The sequence below is a fragment of the Tuber melanosporum genome (assembly GCF_000151645.1).
Source record: "Tuber melanosporum whole genome shotgun sequence assembly, scaffold_192, strain Mel28".
Lineage (NCBI taxonomy): Eukaryota > Fungi > Ascomycota > Pezizomycetes > Pezizales > Tuberaceae > Tuber > Tuber melanosporum.
This window is the reverse complement of record NW_003298855.1, coordinates 150,068-168,129: the sequence shown is the minus strand read 5'-3', so window position 1 is coordinate 168,129 and position 18,062 is coordinate 150,068. Positions and strand designations below refer to the sequence as shown.

General features: G+C 43.5%; 3 protein-coding genes; 2 read left to right on the top strand and 1 right to left on the bottom strand.

Moving 5' to 3' along the window:
* Positions 1-7,615: 7,615 nt before the first annotated feature.
* On the bottom strand, positions 7,616-8,385 carry GSTUM_00000539001 (uncharacterized protein). XM_052355744.1 has 1 exon: positions 7,616-8,385. The coding sequence occupies exon 1, from the start codon at positions 7,905-7,907 to the stop codon at positions 7,671-7,673; it is 237 nt and encodes a 78-aa protein (XP_052211714.1). The 5' UTR covers positions 7,908-8,385; the 3' UTR covers positions 7,616-7,670.
* Positions 8,386-10,100: 1,715 nt separating this feature from the next.
* On the top strand, positions 10,101-11,225 carry GSTUM_00000538001 (uncharacterized protein; the record flags this gene model as incomplete). XM_002837560.2 has 1 exon in its annotated part: positions 10,101-11,225. The coding sequence occupies one exon, from the start codon at positions 10,101-10,103 to the stop codon at positions 10,899-10,901; it is 801 nt and encodes a 266-aa protein (XP_002837606.1). The 3' UTR covers positions 10,902-11,225.
* A 970-nt stretch (positions 11,226-12,195) lies between these two features.
* GSTUM_00000537001 (uncharacterized protein) lies at positions 12,196-13,759 on the top strand. XM_002837559.2 has 2 exons: positions 12,196-12,643; positions 12,732-13,759. Exons 1-2 carry the CDS (start codon positions 12,358-12,360, stop codon positions 13,448-13,450), a joined length of 1,005 nt encoding a protein of 334 aa, XP_002837605.1. The 5' UTR covers positions 12,196-12,357; the 3' UTR covers positions 13,451-13,759.
* The last annotated feature ends 4,303 nt before the right edge of the window (positions 13,760-18,062 follow it).

Sequence of the window (18,062 nt, the reverse complement as noted above, 5' to 3'; positions counted from 1 at the left end):
TTACCGACCACCAACCTCTCACTAATCTTAAAACAAAAGGGATACTTGGAAGAAGAAGAACAAGATGGATAGGCGAAATCAGCAAATACGATGCAAAAATTATCTATACCCCTGGAAGAATGAACTATTTAGCTGATGCTCCTTCTTCTGCTAAAGGTGGAGTTACTAGGAAGTCAATTATTGAGATTTAGGATCATTATGACTTTCTAGGGATATGGGAGAATATCAGAGAAAAGGCTGGAGAAGAAGAGGTATATTTTATCATTGACAATGCCAAGACTCACTTACCTTTTAGGAGATGGCTTAAAGAGCAGGGAATTACACAGATGGAAATTCCTGCCTATTCACCAGATCTCAATCCAATTGAAAATATTTAGTCTCTAGTTAAAGGTAAGCTTCATAAGCACTACCCAGAGCTATATCTTATGAAGAGTAATGTCAATGTAGTTAAGAAGGCAATAGTAGAGGCCATCACTCATTGGTGGAAACTTCTTGATCCAAAGGTTTTTGATACTTTAGCTGGATCAATGGTGGATACAATAGAGACAATTATTAAGGCTGATAGATGGTATACCAAATATTAATTTGTACTATGTATTTACATCTTTTAATTTTTTTTTTTAGTTTTCATGATAGTGGATTGGTGGGTGAGTGTGGTTGTCATTACTGAAGATTTTTCTCTATTGAATTGCAGTTAATTTTGTCCACGCATAATAGTAGTGGTACTTTGTTCTTATCTTACCTAACATCCATACTTAACCTCACAATACCCTCCCCCAGTAGCTGGCTCTTCACAACACACTTAACTTCATAACATACTCAATTTCACAACTCATTCAACTTTACAGCAGGCTTTACATGCAGATCCTCACTGGCAGACTACTATGATACTGGTATAGCTTGTACGATTTTTTTTCTGGTTCAGATTCTGACTATATACTAACTTTCTCCTATTATCCCATCTAAGTCACATTACATAGCTCCCTATTTTAGGCAATTGTGAGATCTGTATGTACCTCCTAATACCTAAAAATATATCCTCCGGTTCATATTGCAATTAGCTTGGTAATTCTTACAGGCTAAGTTATATATATAATGTGTATACTCTTAGTATCTTACTTGGAATATCTGACTCCACTTCTGAGATAACAACCTACTTATATGAGATTATTGAATTTCTTAATCAATTGAGGAGGTGCCTTAAATCTATTTCACTAAGTTTGACAATTTATAGACTGTTCATCCATTTCCACAAATAAGATTAAATCAATAACCTTTATACTTTCCCTTGACATGCAGAGGTAGAATCAAATATCTGATAAATTTGACCTTCTAGTTCTTCTCATTGAAATTACTCCTGTTGACTCACTTGTAATTGTGAGCATTTTCTTTCCCTTACTCTTTTCCCATATATAAATCACTTATAGTTGAAGTAAACTTATGTAACCTGTGGTTGTAGCTTGGACAAGCTGGGAATCTGGCCTCCTCCTCCTTCTTCTCTTGCTTGTAAACTATTCCCCAGTTTAATCAAATAATGTAGTACTTTCATAGTGGCAGGTTATATAGTTTCATGATAACCAGTTTGCCTACTTCACAGTTAGACTAAACTAGGACATTCATGATCATTGCCATCATATTGTCCTACGAGCAAGAGAAGTAAATATGTAATTAAGTGAGTGATCTTTACATTGAACTATTTTCTCCCAGCAATATAAAGTATAGAGACAAAAAGGGTTCATTCAGCACAGCAACAGTAACTCTATAACCACTATAAATTTAGTACCTATACAACTACAACTACTTAGAATAAATTGAAAATTTAGATAGACATCTATTAAATATAAGAAAAACCTTATATGAAATTGCAAAGAAAAAAATTCAATACTTTGTATACCATCCTCTTACATCTAAAACAGCAGTTACTCTTCAAAGTATTGACTTTCATAGACCTTCTAAAAATTCTCCTTCAATATCCTGAGTCCAAAGCACATTAAGAGCTTCTGCTGGAAATCTCCTAATAGTATCTAGATCCCCTTTGGTCTTGTGAATGTTAGAAAAGTGTTGGTGTAGCTTTTCCTTTACTCTTTTCTAACAGCACTTAATAGGATTGAGGTGTAGAAAATTGCATGGCTATTCTATAACCTGTATATTGCTTTCTGCAAAACAAGTCATGGTATTTCTTGCAGTCTGTACCTTTACACAATACTACTAAAAGATAGGATCTCTAACTGTGTCCTCCACCTCCTGCCAAATATCCACTAAGCCATCCTCTAAAACTCTAATACATACAAATCTATTCATACTCTTGTCAAAAATAGGAATCACTAGACTCTTATTTTTACTGCAAATCCAAGCCTACACCATTAACTTTATTCCAGGTCATTTGGTAACCCCTTGGATACAGTCCTTATACCACCTTTCCTCAAGTGTTCTGAAAACCCAAATACGCTTAAAATCTTTGAACTTTTCAACTATACATTCATCACTAAAGATAACCTTCTTGAAGTCCTCTTTTGTCTAATTCTTATACTCTTTTGCCCAAGCTAACCTCTTTATAGCATGTTCATCCTTCAAAAATGCTCTTTTTCTAGCTCTCCAATTCTTTATATTGACTGATATCAAAATTCTTTTGACTGTCTTAACAGAAGTATATAGGACAATCTCATTGTGCAATTCTTATCATGGCCAGTAGCATGCCTTCTTAGACTCTCTAACTAGGTGGTAATAGGTTCTGGAATCAATAATTTTGGGTCTTATAGTAAATAAGAGGTTATTTTCACCACTCTTCTTTTGATAGCAGTTGTAAAAAATTTAAACAGGACTTTTAGGGTAAAGTTAGAGTCATCTAATTTCAGAAAAAGAAAGATTGTTTTCCCTTATAGCAACAATTTGCCCCTTCTCAAAGTCTGTGAGGTAGCTTGTAGTTTCTAGAAACATAGTTATTAAGAAGTAGTTTATCAAGGAGATGGGGTTTTTTGAAGAGTTACTCAGTAACCACTAATCAGACAAACCCTTTTATCCTAGTACTTTACCATATCATGCTTCTCATAAACATCCAAGTTATATCAGCTTAATATTGTCCGGTGACAAAATTAACTAGCTCTCAATGGCAATGGTAACGCTCCCCCCCTCATCACCCCACTCCCTCAACACTTCCTAAAGAAATTGCTCTATACCAACCAAAACCAAACCAATTTACTTAATTTTTTTTTTTCAATAAACTATGCCTCCTATTCTTCACAGTCATGCCAAACAACCTATTCCCTCCAAGTACCTTTCTGAGTTTACAAGGGGACGAATTCTCGGGTTACACGAGCCTCAGATGACAAATCACCAAATTTTCCACTACCTTGAAATTCCTCTCAGTACTGTTAAAGGGACATTTGCAAAGAGAGATCAAGAGGACAAGGAGAATGAAGGTAGAGGAAGACATCCTAAAACTACCAAGTTGCAGGATGATGCTATGGTAGAAGAAGCTCTCAAAAATCGCCATACCAGCTACTCTGAGATTGCTAAGAGAGTAGCTTCCAATGTTTCTGCTAAGACTGTGAAAAGAAGACTTGCACAAAAGCTTCTTAAAAAGTGGATGGCACAAGAGAGGGATCATTTGGATGAGGATCTAGCTCAAAAGAGATTGGAATTGGCATTAGCCCATAGGAATTGGACAAGGCAGATGTGGAGAAGGAAGGCAATGTGGGGGGATAAGGTAGCTGTGGAGAGGGGAGGAGGAAAGAGAAGAAAATGGGTATTTAGATACCCAAAAGAAAAGTGAAATAAGGATTGTGTTGAACCTACTGCTAGGAAAGAGAGAGAAAGATTAGTCAGATGATGACTGGTTGTTTCTATAGTCAAACTCATGGTCTTTTTTTACCAGTTTTTTCTGATCCTACTTCTGCTGAAGGTGGAGTGACTGGAAAGTCAATTATTGATGTTTATGATCAATATGACTTTTCAGGGATATGGGAGGATATCAAGGAGCATGTTGGAGAGGAAGAGGTATTTTTGAGCATTGACAATGCTAAGACTCACTTGCCTTTCAGGAGATGGCTCAGGAGAAATGGAATTTCTCTGATAGAAATTCCTCCCTATTCACCAAACCTCAATTCAATTAAAAATATTTGGTCTCTGGTAAAAGACAAGCTTCATAAGCACTATCCTGAGCTGTTTCTCCTGAAGGGCCCTGTCAATGAGATCAAAAAAATTATAGAGGAGGCTATCACTCATTGTTGAGAACTTTTGGACCCAAAGGTTTTTGATACTTTGGCAGGATCAATGATGGATACGGTAGAAGCAATTATTAAGGCTGATGGATGGTATACTAAATATTAATTTCTACTATGTCTTTATATTTTTTAATTTTCTTTGGGGTTTTCATAATAGTGGGTTGATAGGGGAGTGTGGTTGTCATCACCGAAGATTTTCTGGCCGTTGACAGCTAGTTAATTTTGTCCCCAGAGAATAGACAGCATTACTCTAATATCTTATTTTTATCATAATTACTATCTATCATCCACTTATCTGTGGTAATGTTAGGTGGAGACAACCTGTATAGACTCAGAGTTGTATAAACCAATCTAGATTCCTGTCTATAGATAGAGACTTTTCCTAGAAGCCTCAAGGTAACATATTTCATTTAAGACTACTCTAAGTGAAGTAAAATGGAATAGAATTGTGCAAATAATTTTATATTGTTAAGGTCTCTTCTTTATTGCTTGATGATGTCTAAAAGCTTGGGAGATACTTTGATATTTATATCCTGCATTTGAGTGTTTGCAGAGTACATCTACTTCACATGCAATGTAAATACCTCTCTAATATAACTTGCAACATTGTGAAACGTTCCCTCTTTAGATAGTTAGTGCTTGGCGACGGGGAACGATACTTCTCTTCCTGTCTTTCTTCTTCTCTTTGTCTTTACGATAGCTCTAGGCCTCTGCCTACGTTACCGATAATACAAGACCTTTGTCTTCTATCGGAAATGCCTATCATAAGCTTTCTCTAACTCGTCTTCGTGACAAGCGCTTCTTGTCATAATGATATTGTTGCACTAAAGATAAAGATCGTAAAGGTGTTTTGTATTCGTTAAAGTAATAAGTAGGAAAAGTACTTAGAACAAAGCGTGAAGAACCTATCTTCCTCGGCCGCATCGGCCTCCTTATATAGTGTTCTTCCCGCCTTTAGTCATGTGACCTAAAGTGGTCACATGTGCAAAACTAAATCACAACAAACTAGTCATGTGACCAAAGTAATCACATACTCAAAACCCATGACCTCCTAGCGAGGTTATGTGTGAAACTCATAAACCAATCATAACGCAATAAACAAGTCATATGACTCGACTGAGTCATATGCACGAAACCCATGACATCATAATGAGGTCATGTGCGAAACATAAATCATATGCGCAAGGCTTGCCCGTAAGGCACACTCGTAAGGCATACTCGTCAGGCGCATGTCCCATGACTCATACTTGATGCTTGTGCGAAAGCATCACAAATCCCACACATAACTAATCATATAACCCGAATAGGTCATATGCGTGAAACAATAACATACCTGTGACTCATAACCATGTGTCACGTGAAAAACCCTTTCCTCACTAAGCCACGTTCGTGACACATTGGTTGTTCTCCCAAAGTGTAAGTACCCAGAAACCTTTATTGTTTCTAATAGTAATTACCTGATCATTAGAGTTTTCAGACAAATGACTTAGTTCTCTAGTTGAACTGTATTAGTCCCAATTGTCTTTCTCATAGATAAAATGATCAGTTTTATCTTAAGTTTGCATTTGCAAGAGTAGTTGTATATGCAACCTTCCTAAGTCATCTACTTTGAATCTTGATAACTCTTGGTTGTTCTAGGTCATTGGGCTTTGGCCATTATCTGGTATTGGTAATAATTCCCACAATCACAATGTATCTCTCAACCTAGTCATAACACTCCGTAAAGTCTATTAGCTTCTACAATAGTGTTTCTTAAGAGTTCTGAGCTTCTAATTATTGTAGGATAGGCATGAATATGTTGGTTCTTTGTATTGATCCTCTAACATTTAATATCATATCTTTGTATGACAACATCCCATTACTTATGGCCTATGCCAAAGTTTTTCCATCTTTGAAGCCTAGTAACTCTCTGAGTAGTGGATGGATTCACTCCGTTCTACTTCTTAAACCTTGCCGAAGATCCCCTCTCATATATCCTGCGAACAGGATCTGGTCAGACAGACAGCAGCCATGTATATAGTATTATTCTGACACCTTCAATTATGTGGCATTATAGTCACAGGACACAACTGAGATAGATATATGTGATGACCTGTGGACCCTATAAGGGGGCTTGGAGGGTGGTGTTAGAGGTCAGAGATTCCAATTCTGAGCAGGGTTACCCTACTTAGGGTGGTTCCTAGGCATCTGATCCTGGTACTCCTAACAGGTAAAGAGAGTTCTCTTCTTCTCCAAGGAAAGGGTGATGGGTTCGCAATGGGATTGGAGAGGGACTGGAGATTTGTAGACGACGCCAAGATTTTTCATTTCTTTCTTTCCCGGGTTCCTACAATGTGGACAAATTGATAATCATAGATTAGAGGTGACATGTGGAGCATCAAATCTATCGTTATACTATCACATACAGAACACTTTGACGACGGGGGGCGGGGCGGGGGGGGTAATGTAATGCAATTAATCGCAACTTCATCCGGAGAAATAAGTTAAATGAAAAAAAAAAAAATTCCGCGCCTTCGAGTGATACTTTATGCCTTTCCTCCCATTTACGAATCCATGAGTGAAGTGGATTCATAGCGCTGGGTGGATGGTATCCATGCTTACGCGGGGGGGAGGGGGGGTGGCGAGGGACAAATCAGGTTGCTATCATACTATTCGTGCATATGATACCATGCGGTCTATTATACATAGAGCGGTGTGGGGGAGCTTGCCTCCCACCCTCCGCATTAACCGACTGCCGCGGATTTGAATGCGCTTATTCGAGCGAGGGGTGAGGGAGGGAGGGGTATTCCACTTTCGAGTTTTCAGTGGTCGATTTCTGCCCGGCTCTTTTGTTTTCTGATTCGCGGACCGGATTGGGTCGAGATGTTGGGGATGATTTGAGGGTGGTGGTGGTTATTTTCCCCCCAAGATGCTGATGCATCGATTATCACTCGTGCGGCGCTGCAGCTGGTGCCCCAAGAGGCTATTTGGTGCTGGCTATGAGCGATATCGCTGGAACTACATTCCTGTTGCTACTAGATCGCAAAGAAATAATGAGGAGGCAATGGGAACCAAATTACATCTTACCATTGAGTTGGCCAACCATTGTTCTGGATACGGGTTACATACAATCTGTGTAGCGTACCGTTATTGTGGCTATAAACGGTTTTTCACTCTTCGTCTCCCCTAGATCGTTTTTCGATGGCTATGTCTGAATAGTGCCCAAATATTCTCTATTGGATTTGAATTTGGTGGGTTTGATGGCCAGTCCATCATCTAAATCTCATGCTGCGCAGGGTGCTGTTGAGTGTATGCAGCTGGACCAGACCGGAAACCTTTCCCTAGACCTCCACACTTTTCATAAGGGGGTAAAGAAGGTGTAGGATGGGGATCTCATCACGGTGAGCATGCTCTTGGAAATTTAAACCCAATTTGTCTTTTTGATCTTCCCGCCCCCCACCAGCACTCTCATAAAGTAGAATCAATAATGAAGCGTCCATAGTAGAATGCAGCCCAGAGGCCGACGGCGGTCAGTTCTGTGGTAAAAGTAGGCTGCATGTTCTCCATCTTGTAGGCAGACTCGAGCCCGGTCAATGGCTGTCTTCGTACGGTACCCTCCGTTGTCAACCTCAGGCTGTTCCAGCACCAACATGAAGTTTCTTCTGATCCGGATATATTGAATTTTGAAAAGCTTCCTTCCTCCATGCCTTCCTTTACACCGTACCCCTCCCCCCACCTTTCTGCTTCCTCTCCACGCGCGGCTTGCGCCAGGCAAGGGATGAAGGAGGATTGGCGTGACTGGGCATTTGCCGGGAGTGCGGTGTTTCAGCTTCAAACCAGCTGCTCGGGTGGATCAGCCAATGCAGCTCGAGAATGTAAACCTAGCGGCTGTATTAAATATGGGACATCGCGACCATTCAAAGCTGGCTTCCCGGTCCGCCGAGATACCATTAGGGATTTCAAAGCAGCAGAAATGACAGAACCAGGGCAAGCACACCCGATTCGCCTATGGCTCCTCCGAACCATTGATTCGCTCCGAAATCGGTAAGAATTCATGCTCTGGACGCTGGACTGGAGAGCTGTTTGCTCTTGCACGCCGTGAGCATCCGGGGCAAACAAAATCACACCCTCAATGTTCGAGTACAGCACACCTTGCCAGAGACGAGCACAGCGAGCGATCCGGGGAAGGAGGACAGGTTTTGGTACAAAGAAACCAAGTGCTCAGAGATTCATGCGTGACAAAGAGGTGTCCAAATTAACGAGATCGGGGACAGCGGGGGATTAAAAATCTGGATATTGAAGTTATCTGTGCGCATCCGAGCGCCCACACCAAACTTGGACTGAAATCCCAATCCATTTTCTTCTTGCAGAACCTCGGAAGTTCTGGTGCTTCATCCGAGCACCGGTACCCGGATGCTTGTACTCGTACCGACGGAGTGGGTTGCCACCCCGTCGTCCAAGTGGAGGAAAACGAGAAAGCGAGGCTCACGCTGCTCGTGCGGTACAAGTACAAAGTACCGGTTGGGTACGAGTAGTGGTCCCGTGATTCAATTCAGTAAAGTTTTGCCGTTTAAGGCGTTTTTCCCGCCCACCCTCATCGCCTCCACTGACGAACCTCTGCAGAAAAATGTTGTCTTCGGCCCACGGCATGCGATGCCCTCAAACAAGTGACAGACACGGCTCGGTCCAGGAACCCTGCACTGGGTGGGTGAGCACAATTTAGGCGATTCCAATTTCTACTCGCCGAAAATTGGTGAATGCACCGGTGCACGTACAGTGTACGAGTAATCAGATGAAGGGCTCTCTACCTTACAAGTACCGGTACCTGTACTCGTAGTCGACGGTACTTTTACTCGAGTACTCCTGCCACAGTGGCTCCATGATTGAGTGGAGCATACTCGAGTACTGTACGAGTACCGGTACTCGTACTGTATGCGAGCCAATCACGCCCCCTCAGCCTCATTTACCGCTGCAACGCCCCGGACCGGGATAACCATGGAAGTGTTTATTGAAAACTATTCGAGTAGGTATTCTGCTGCGCCGACTAATCAGAATAAAGTGTGATAGCTTTATTTTACTTGTATTTCGCAGGCGGGGCCTTTCTGTGCTCATGTGGCAACGTGCCAGTATCGGTAAGACCATCCCGGGCCAGCACTTGTAGACTATCTCGGTGATCCCGTTCGTGGTCGGGGAGTTACTCGAGTACTTCATAGGCAAAAGTTACTTGTACTAGTACAAGTAGGGAGTTTTGTGTGACTATGGTTGAGGATGGGTATCTGTTTGGTTTGGGAGGGGTTTGTTGGGGGTGATACCGGTACCGGCATTGGATGGAACTGAAGGCACCGGTGCTGTGGGCATTGAAAGCTGGAAAAGCATGTGCACCGGGTGCACTGTGGAAAATGTATCGTACTGTACGGTGCCAATACTTGGCCCACAGCATGACACCGGTTTGCGTTTCTACTCGTACATGAGCAAAGTTTGCTGCGGTACAGTACCTCACCCGGCAATTACGGGCACCTCTCACCTCCGCTGGTTCATGGATAATTGTGCCGCTCCTGATCTACCTCTCTCCGCACCCAGTACGGCAACTGGTTCCTCTTCTTGTGTAGCACTCTAAATCTGTTAGGCTACAGCGCTTCTTCCTCACCAATGCTTACGATATCACCCGGCCTCGCGGGTCATCCTGGTGGTTGCGAGAGCGGAAACCAGACACCCGCCAGAAGACCTCAGGATTGTGAATCCCCTCGAAGTGCAAACTGTTCACCTGTCCCATTATTATTAACCCTCAGTTCTTCCGAGTCGTTATGAAGCGCAGTGGGATGGGCACTTTGGCTTCAATGCACGTCCCCTTTAACGAAGGGGGGTCGGGGGGAGGATATGCTTTGATGCGGGAAGTGTATGGTGCTGATGATATTGAGAGTACCGGTATTCTCAGTGAACCCCCAAACCACACCACCAGGAGAACGCGACACCGTATCCCCCATCCTCGGGGGTTTGTCAAAAAAAAAGGGGAAAAAAAAAAGTCAATCACTCCGTGCAAGAACAGAAAGCGATTCTTTGGGGTGCTGGAACCGGGCGGGTTTGGGCGGGACCCCTGATGCATTCGAACACAGTTTCTCTGACGAGTATTCACTCCGTTTCGCACTCGCACTTCCAGGGTATTATGCCACCGCCATTGGAATTCTATTGGGTGGTGCTCAAGATCGCACAAACACCCTCCCGGGGGGGGTACGGGGTTCGTACTGTACAGTACAAGTACGGAGTTGGAGCGCAACACACACAATCCACGAACTCCCCAAAATCTTGACATCAATTCAAGGAAAGAAAGAGAGAGCGCTTGTTTCCCTCCGCCTCCACCTCCTCCTTGGACCTTCATCCTCATGCAGAGGAACATTAAAGTTAGGGTTCTCTGGGGTCTGCGCCCCTCCCCCTATTCTGAGCCATTCATCATGTCGTGGGCTGAAGAAACCCTCGTGCTACGGTGGGCCTATCCTGGATACCTGTTCTATCTTGTGGAACGTTATGCTAGTAGGCAACACCCGAGTACAGTACAGCGCTGTACTGAGGAATTTGTGGCACAAGCGCTTGACAATTAGCCGGTACAGTGCCGGTACTGTACTCCGAATGCGAGACTGTTTAAAAATACTGCGAGAGGCACAATACCGTACCGTACTGTACCGTGGCTCGTTTTTTTTTTGACCGAAGATTCCAATAATAAGCGAGGAGAGTGGGCTTCTCAATTCTGCCCTTCTGCTGGAAGATAGTTTTTTTTCCTCACTAGTATGGTAAACTTCAGAGCTAATGATGAGGCAGTGTTTACTCGTATTGGGTGGTCCTTCAATACCGTGGAAATGCACGAGTTGATGGAACAAGGGTTTGAAGGTGCTCTACCGCACCCTTGCTGGCGGTACCGTATCCATGATACCACTGAATGATACGAGAAATGTGCAGTCTCCGATAGGGGCACAACTAAAGCTGGCTAGTGTCGAACGGGGATCAGGAACAGGGATTTTTGTTACCCTACTTTGACGAATTCGCTTTTTCCAATTGCCCCCGTTCGTCAGGCGCCGCTTTTCATGTTGCCCCCGTTGAAGACTTTACCCATATAACACGAGTACCAAAAGGGATGTACTTGTATCATAATAGCGGGTAGCATAGCACGCTCCTGAAGAAGGGGAGAAGGAAGGGGAAGAATAATCATGTGCAAAGAATTGGTGAGTGAGCCAGTGGAGCGCTTTCGCTTCTTGATATTAGGGACCACTCCGCACAACTTTTTGTAAGGTACTGTACTAGTACGAGTACATTACGGAGGTACTGTACAGCACCTAAGTTTTGTATGTTACACTCGCAGTGGGCATCGTGTTAGCAACCGGTGTAACATACAAAACTTAGGAGCTGTACCTCCGTACGGTTCTTTTAGTACCGGTACGGTACTGTACTCGGAGACAGGGGCTATCACCGATTTCGAAAAGGTTACCATGCTGGAACCTTTTTCTTTCCTGAACCCAACTTCCCACAGCCTACTTTCCCACGTCCGGCTACGAATCCCACTCCCCCAACCAGTGAACTAATCGAAACCCTTGCCATGGCGTCAAAAGAAAAAGTAAATTTTTGGCTCAGGTTACAGAATGACGACCTTTGAGAGAGCGGTATCATAATAAATAAATCTGTGACAAAAAAAATCTGTGCTATTCTGAGCCACCATACAAGGCAAACATATCCCCCCCTCCCCGTTTCGGGCAGTTTTGCTTTTCATGAGTATTTGGATCTCGTATTTACTGGTACAAGTAAGGTAAATTGGACAGGGGAGGCTAGCGCGACTGAGTCTGTCAATCAATCCCTTGCTCCAGGGCATGTCCTGCCTGCACCAACTTTCCAACGACAGACAGCATCCCTCCATCTTTCGAGGAGCAGTGGGGAGGGAATACCGCATAAATGAAATGGCAACAAGCGAGCCGGGAATAGGGGTGGGAGGGATATAAGCTTAGTTTATCCCCCCCTCCCACAGGTTAAAAGCCTTTTTTCTCCCTCTTTCCCCTCTCTTTCTTACCACACGTTGCATAAACTCAGTCCTTCGTTTTATTCTCCTGGTACATTCGAACTTGTTTGAAGTCTTTCATTAATATATCCATTTTCACCAAACATATCGATAATCATGAGGCCCACTTCGATCATACTGCTCGGGGCTTCCGTTGCCGTTGCGGCTGCATCCGGCGAATCCCAGCCCAAAGTCAAACTCATTAACCGTCGAGATGCGGTCCCGATCCCGGACGTATTCATGAATGCAATACAAGCTGTGCCAGCCCTTCGAAAGAGAGAATTGGGGCCACCAACCTACTATGCTAGCGCACCCGAAGGAGTTAGGAAGAGGAGTTCGTTAGAGTCTAGGCAATGGGGGTGTGAGACTGTAGGACAGATCAACTGTGTTTTCGAGGGGTGCTGTAAGTTTGGCTTTTTTTTTGTTGCGAACAGAGACCCCTCAGCTTTCATCTGAGCCAGTAGGAAGGATGTGTGATTGACAGAGTGTAGGTAATGTCGGCACTATTTGTGGAGTTTACGGCGGACAGACTGGGTGTTGTCCTATCGGGAAGACATGCACGGGCGTTGGCAGCTGCAAGACTGGCGAGACTATATGCGGGTCTGGATGCTGCCCTTCGAATGCTAGCTGCACTTCCAACGCCGATGGAAGTGCTGCCTGCGATTACGGCACCGGATCATCAAGTACCAGAACTTTAATGAGACCAACTGCAACGTCCGCCCGTTTATCATCCACCTCGACTTCAACCTCCTTACCCGGCAGTGGCAGCGAGTGCCCTGCCGGCTACTCCCCCTGCGCCGACACCGATACTTGCTGCCCCGCAGGCGTTAAGTGCTTGCCAAACAAGAAGTGTGACTCCAAGTGCTCCGTCTCAGACATCAAATGTGGGACTGGATGCTGCAAGGGCGGATTTACCTGTGACACCGCCACCTTTATCTGTCAGGGGAATGGTAGTGACAGTTCCGATGACTCGGGCGACAGCGGCAGTGGCACCAGCAGCGGTGGCACCCGCAGCACCGTCTCGTTCACGAGATTTACTGCCACCGCCAATAGCGGTAGTTCATCTGGTACCACTAGCAGATCAAGCGTTCCGACAGGCATCACAGCTAGCGATGGAGGCGCCAACTCCGGTCCCAGGCTCATTGCTGGAATGGGAATGGCTGGAATAATTGCCGGAGTAGTGGCTATTGTCGGAGTTGCACTTCTCTAGGGGAGTGCAATAATAATCTACGGTACTTGTCACACCGGGAGCGCTTTCTCCCACCTTAGGATCGAGTTTATTTTGCGCTTTTTTTTGGAGTCATCGAGGGATCAGTTTCTGTCCGATCGACATCACTAATTATTCGTTCTTTTTATGCATATATATATATGTATATATATATATATACCACATTCAATGTTTTTATGGGCTTGATAGGATGATGGGAGAGATGATGAAATTGGGAAAGGCGAGGATTCATACCGATTTTAATAAGAATATAAAAAACAGGCAACCCCGTTGCTCTTTCTTTGTTCTAAAGCATTCGGTTCCTAAACCTCCATCTCGCTGTACGGTTCCGGTACGTGATATAATCATACCTACTGCTCCTGGCACACCGTTATCGTATCCGCCACAACAACACTCGTACCGTACTCGGGTAGACTACAACCGACAAGCCCTCCATAAACCAGGCCACGCAGAGAAGGGTAGACTAGGATCAGCGAGTGAGCGAGAGGCGCGAACATACATGCACCGTCAGTATCTGCACTGCTCTCCGAACTACAAATTCTATGCTTACCACAAATGCTAACTTTAGATTGCCCTCCACCTCACCCTCCCTCGTCCGCTTGGTTATCGTGATTTCCGAAACGCCTTGACAATATTTTGCCGTGCTGTAGAGAGAGACAAGAAAAACATTCTGTCATGGCTTGGTGTGTGGTAAAGATATCCGGGGTTTTTTCTTTTTTGTTCTCTCTTCTCTCGACAGGCCGTTGGTTTCCGGGACTTGCCAGCGTTGTTAGTCTATTAGCGAAACTGTTGCCGGAATAGTCTACCCGTGAATTATCGTACTATTGATATTATTTACTCGTACGATGTCGGCGAATGGCCGTTTGGCAAAGACACGATCGAATCTTTTCTCTCTCTCTCTCTCTCTCTATTTCTACGGAGTTGCCGAGACCTTTTTTTTAAGAATCGCGATAACCTGTCCGGTACAATACAGTACTTCGAGCACGCTCATAAAGCGCGGAAGTAAAGTCGGAAAACCCGGCCAGACCGATTGCATTGCTACTTATAAAGTAACCTTTTCCTCTAGAGAGAGAGAGAGAACAATTGGAGAGATTCTGAAGGGGGGGGTCTTGCAAGTGATTCGCTACGGTATGGGATTATTTCGTAACTGTACTGTACCGGAATCCCAATTTCGAGATTCTTACCTAACTCATACTTGACTTGCCCGAGTTATTCTCTCTTCCTGTTTGTACTCGAGTATATGATGATAATTTGCCTGGTATCTATCATGGTACTAGTATCATATCATACTACAAGTTGCTTACGTCAACTAACTTTGGTATCATACTCTAAGCTTTTTTTTTTTTTTTTTTTTTTTTGAATGCCCTTATGCGCATGTCCGAGCACAAAAAGTACCGGTACTTTACAGTGCTATCCGGCGACAAGAAATGTACGATACGACACAAGTACTGTACTGTACTCGTACGGATACTGTATATTAAATTAAGCCAAACACCTCAAGTTTTTCCCACCAAAAATCGACCATCTGCCTATCGTGGATTTTCCACCTTGACCTTTTCGCGACTCGGACTTTTGGTGCTTACTATGAGTAGAAAATTCTGAAGGCGGGCATATTCAATGCCGATTATCATTTATCACACTCTTGATATTAGACTATATGACCATATGTTTGGGCGGTTTCACTTTTTCCACAGGTACGGTAAGCTACGGCATTGTACTGTACAACAACCGGGTTATGATACAAGTAGGGTAAACGGTACTGGCCAAAATTTGGCGGTTTGTCGCAAGTAGACGAAGGGCAAGACCATTTTCCTTCCTTACTCTTTGCCTTATTACGGTTATGGGCAGGGAAGTTGAAGAAGAAAAAGAAAAGAAAGTCAAGCGAACGGTTTGATGTTCCGGTACTTGTACGAGTAGGTAGTCTAACTGCTATTGTACTAGGCTATCTGCAAAATTCGTTGTCACCTGACCATTGCAACAGATTTTTCCACAAAAAACCATTCTAAACAAATGCCTCCCACACCACCACGCAATGGTCCAAGAGGTGAATGGACTACTTCTACAAGAGTAAGAGTCCTTACTCTATTAGATACTGGTATTTTGCAGGCAGAAGTCTCACATCAAACTGGTATTCCTCATTCAATAGTAAATTTGTTGTCAAAAATACAACACTCACGGTGCAACCATACTCGCTTTAGACGTCCACCAGCTCTGATACAGCAAGATATCCAGCAATTGATCTACCTGTTTTGGAGGAACTGGGAAGGGAGAAAGCTTTGCTGGAAAAAATTTGGTCAAGAAGCAGGACTTCATGTATCAGCAACCACAATTTATCAAGCATTAAGAGAAAAAGGTTATTTCTAATGCAAGGCCTGTAAGAAGCCATTTATTTCTCAGAGTGTCAGAAGGAGAGAAAGGAGTATGCGATAAAACCTCGCGATAAACCACTTGCATATTGGTGTAACGATCCCTCCCTGGATAGTTAGTTCTTGCTGACGGGGAACAATACTTCTCGTTTCTGTCTCTTTCTTCCTTCGTCTTACGATAGCTCTAGGCCTCTGCCTACGTTACTGATAGTACAAGACCTTTGTCTTCTATCGGGAACGCCTATCGTAAGCTTTCTCTAACTCGTCTTCGTGGAGAACCTTCCTTGGCGTAACAATAACGTCGCAGTAAAGATAAAGATCGTAAAGGTGTTTTATATTTGTTAAAGTAATAAGTAGGAAAAGTACTTAGAACAAAGCGTGAAGAACCTATCCTCCTCGGCCGCATCGGCCTCCTTATATAGTGTTCTTCCGCCCATAGTCATGTGACCTAAAGTGGTCACATGTGCGAAACAAAATCATAACAAACTAATCATGTGACCAACATGGTCACATGTTTAAACCCCATGACCTCATAGCGAGGTCATGTGCGAAAAGCTCATAAACCAATCATAACGCAATAAACTAATCATATGACTCGAATGAGTCATATGTGCAAAACATAAATCATATGCATAAGGCTTACCCGCAAAGCATACTCGCAAGGTACACTCGTAAGGCACACTCGCCCTATGTACGTCCCATGACTCATATTTGAGCCAGGTGCGAAAGCATCACAAATCCCACACATAACAAATCATATGACCCGAATGAGTCATATGTGTGAAACAATAACGTACCTGTGACTCATAACTATGCGTCACGTGAAAACCCTTTCCTCGCTAAGCCACGTTCGTGACAATTGGTGAGGATTAATATACTCTGATAAGTCTTCATTTGATACCTCTTCTCATGGCTCTAAATGGGTCACATAATAATGGAACAAACATTATCATGACAACTGTATTCAGTGGACCTACCATAGTGGACTTGGTTCTGTGATGATATGGGGTGCAATCAGCCATGATTGGAAATTGCCATTGGTTGTTTTGGAGAAGAGAAGGAGTTAAGTGTTAACCTGTCAAGATTATCTTGGTCAGATCCTGGAACCAATTGTGGCACTTGCATTTCATGGGCTTGATAGCTACAATGTAAGAGCAGAAGCTCTTTATGTTGAAGACCAAGCACCGTACCATGGAATGAAGATTTTGTTGGTAGAGGTTAAAAAAATGTTAGGAATTGCTGTATATTCACAGCCCATATCCTCCCTCAATCTCAACCACATAGAAAAGATTTGAAGAATTATGAAACAGAGAATTAAAGCTCACACGGTGTTTCCAGGCACAGTAGAGAGTATGACAAATGCAGTTAGGGAGGAATGGGATAAGTTGGTGTTGAGGGATTGGAATAAGTATATTGATAGTATGTCTTCTAGGCTGTAGCAGGTGAAGGATCAGAAAGGAATGCAAACTGAGTTTTAGGATTTTTTACTTTCTGTATACTGCTTTCTGATCTCTTATTAACAACATGCTTTATTTTCACCTCATGATAAATTGTAGTTGTTGAGGTATTGGTGATCCAAAATTGTCAGCGTGGTTGTCACCACGGAGGGTGTCAGCGAATTTTGAAGATAGCCTCGTCCAGTACCACAGTGGGTTCTGTCTCTAAAAGTCTGTTCATGTTCATGCGCACCCGGCAACTGCACGTTACCCTACCGTGCCCTGCTTCCCGTTAGCCTATCCAGCGAAAGTACTCGTAGTTCGAGTGTCGTATGTAATGTATCGCTAAGGCACGATACTTGCGCGCTCAAAAAAAAAAAACCCCCAAATTTTGGTGATTTTTTTTTTTTTTTTTCCCTTTCGAAGAATTTTTCCCCGCGCCAGTCTGCCCTGCTGCCCTGCCTTGTAACGAGTACTCATACAGTGCAGTAATTTAACTCGTAGAACTGTGAGGGGTTGTTGTGTTTATTTTTTATGATATGGAATTATTTGCTCGTTTTGAAGTAGTGTGTGAGAAATCTAGAACTTTTTTTGGTTTTTGCGGTACGGTAACGTTTTTGTTTTGTGCGAGTATGCTGTGTGGATGGCTGGCTAGCTGGCTGTCTGTCTGGCTGGGATTGGGGGTGGGTGGGAGCTTAACTTCGCATGTGAAGGGACCCGAGGAGTGAAGAGGATGTTGCATTTGGGTGGTGGGTGTGTGCGAGGGAGGGTAAGTTTATCGCTGTCGCCATT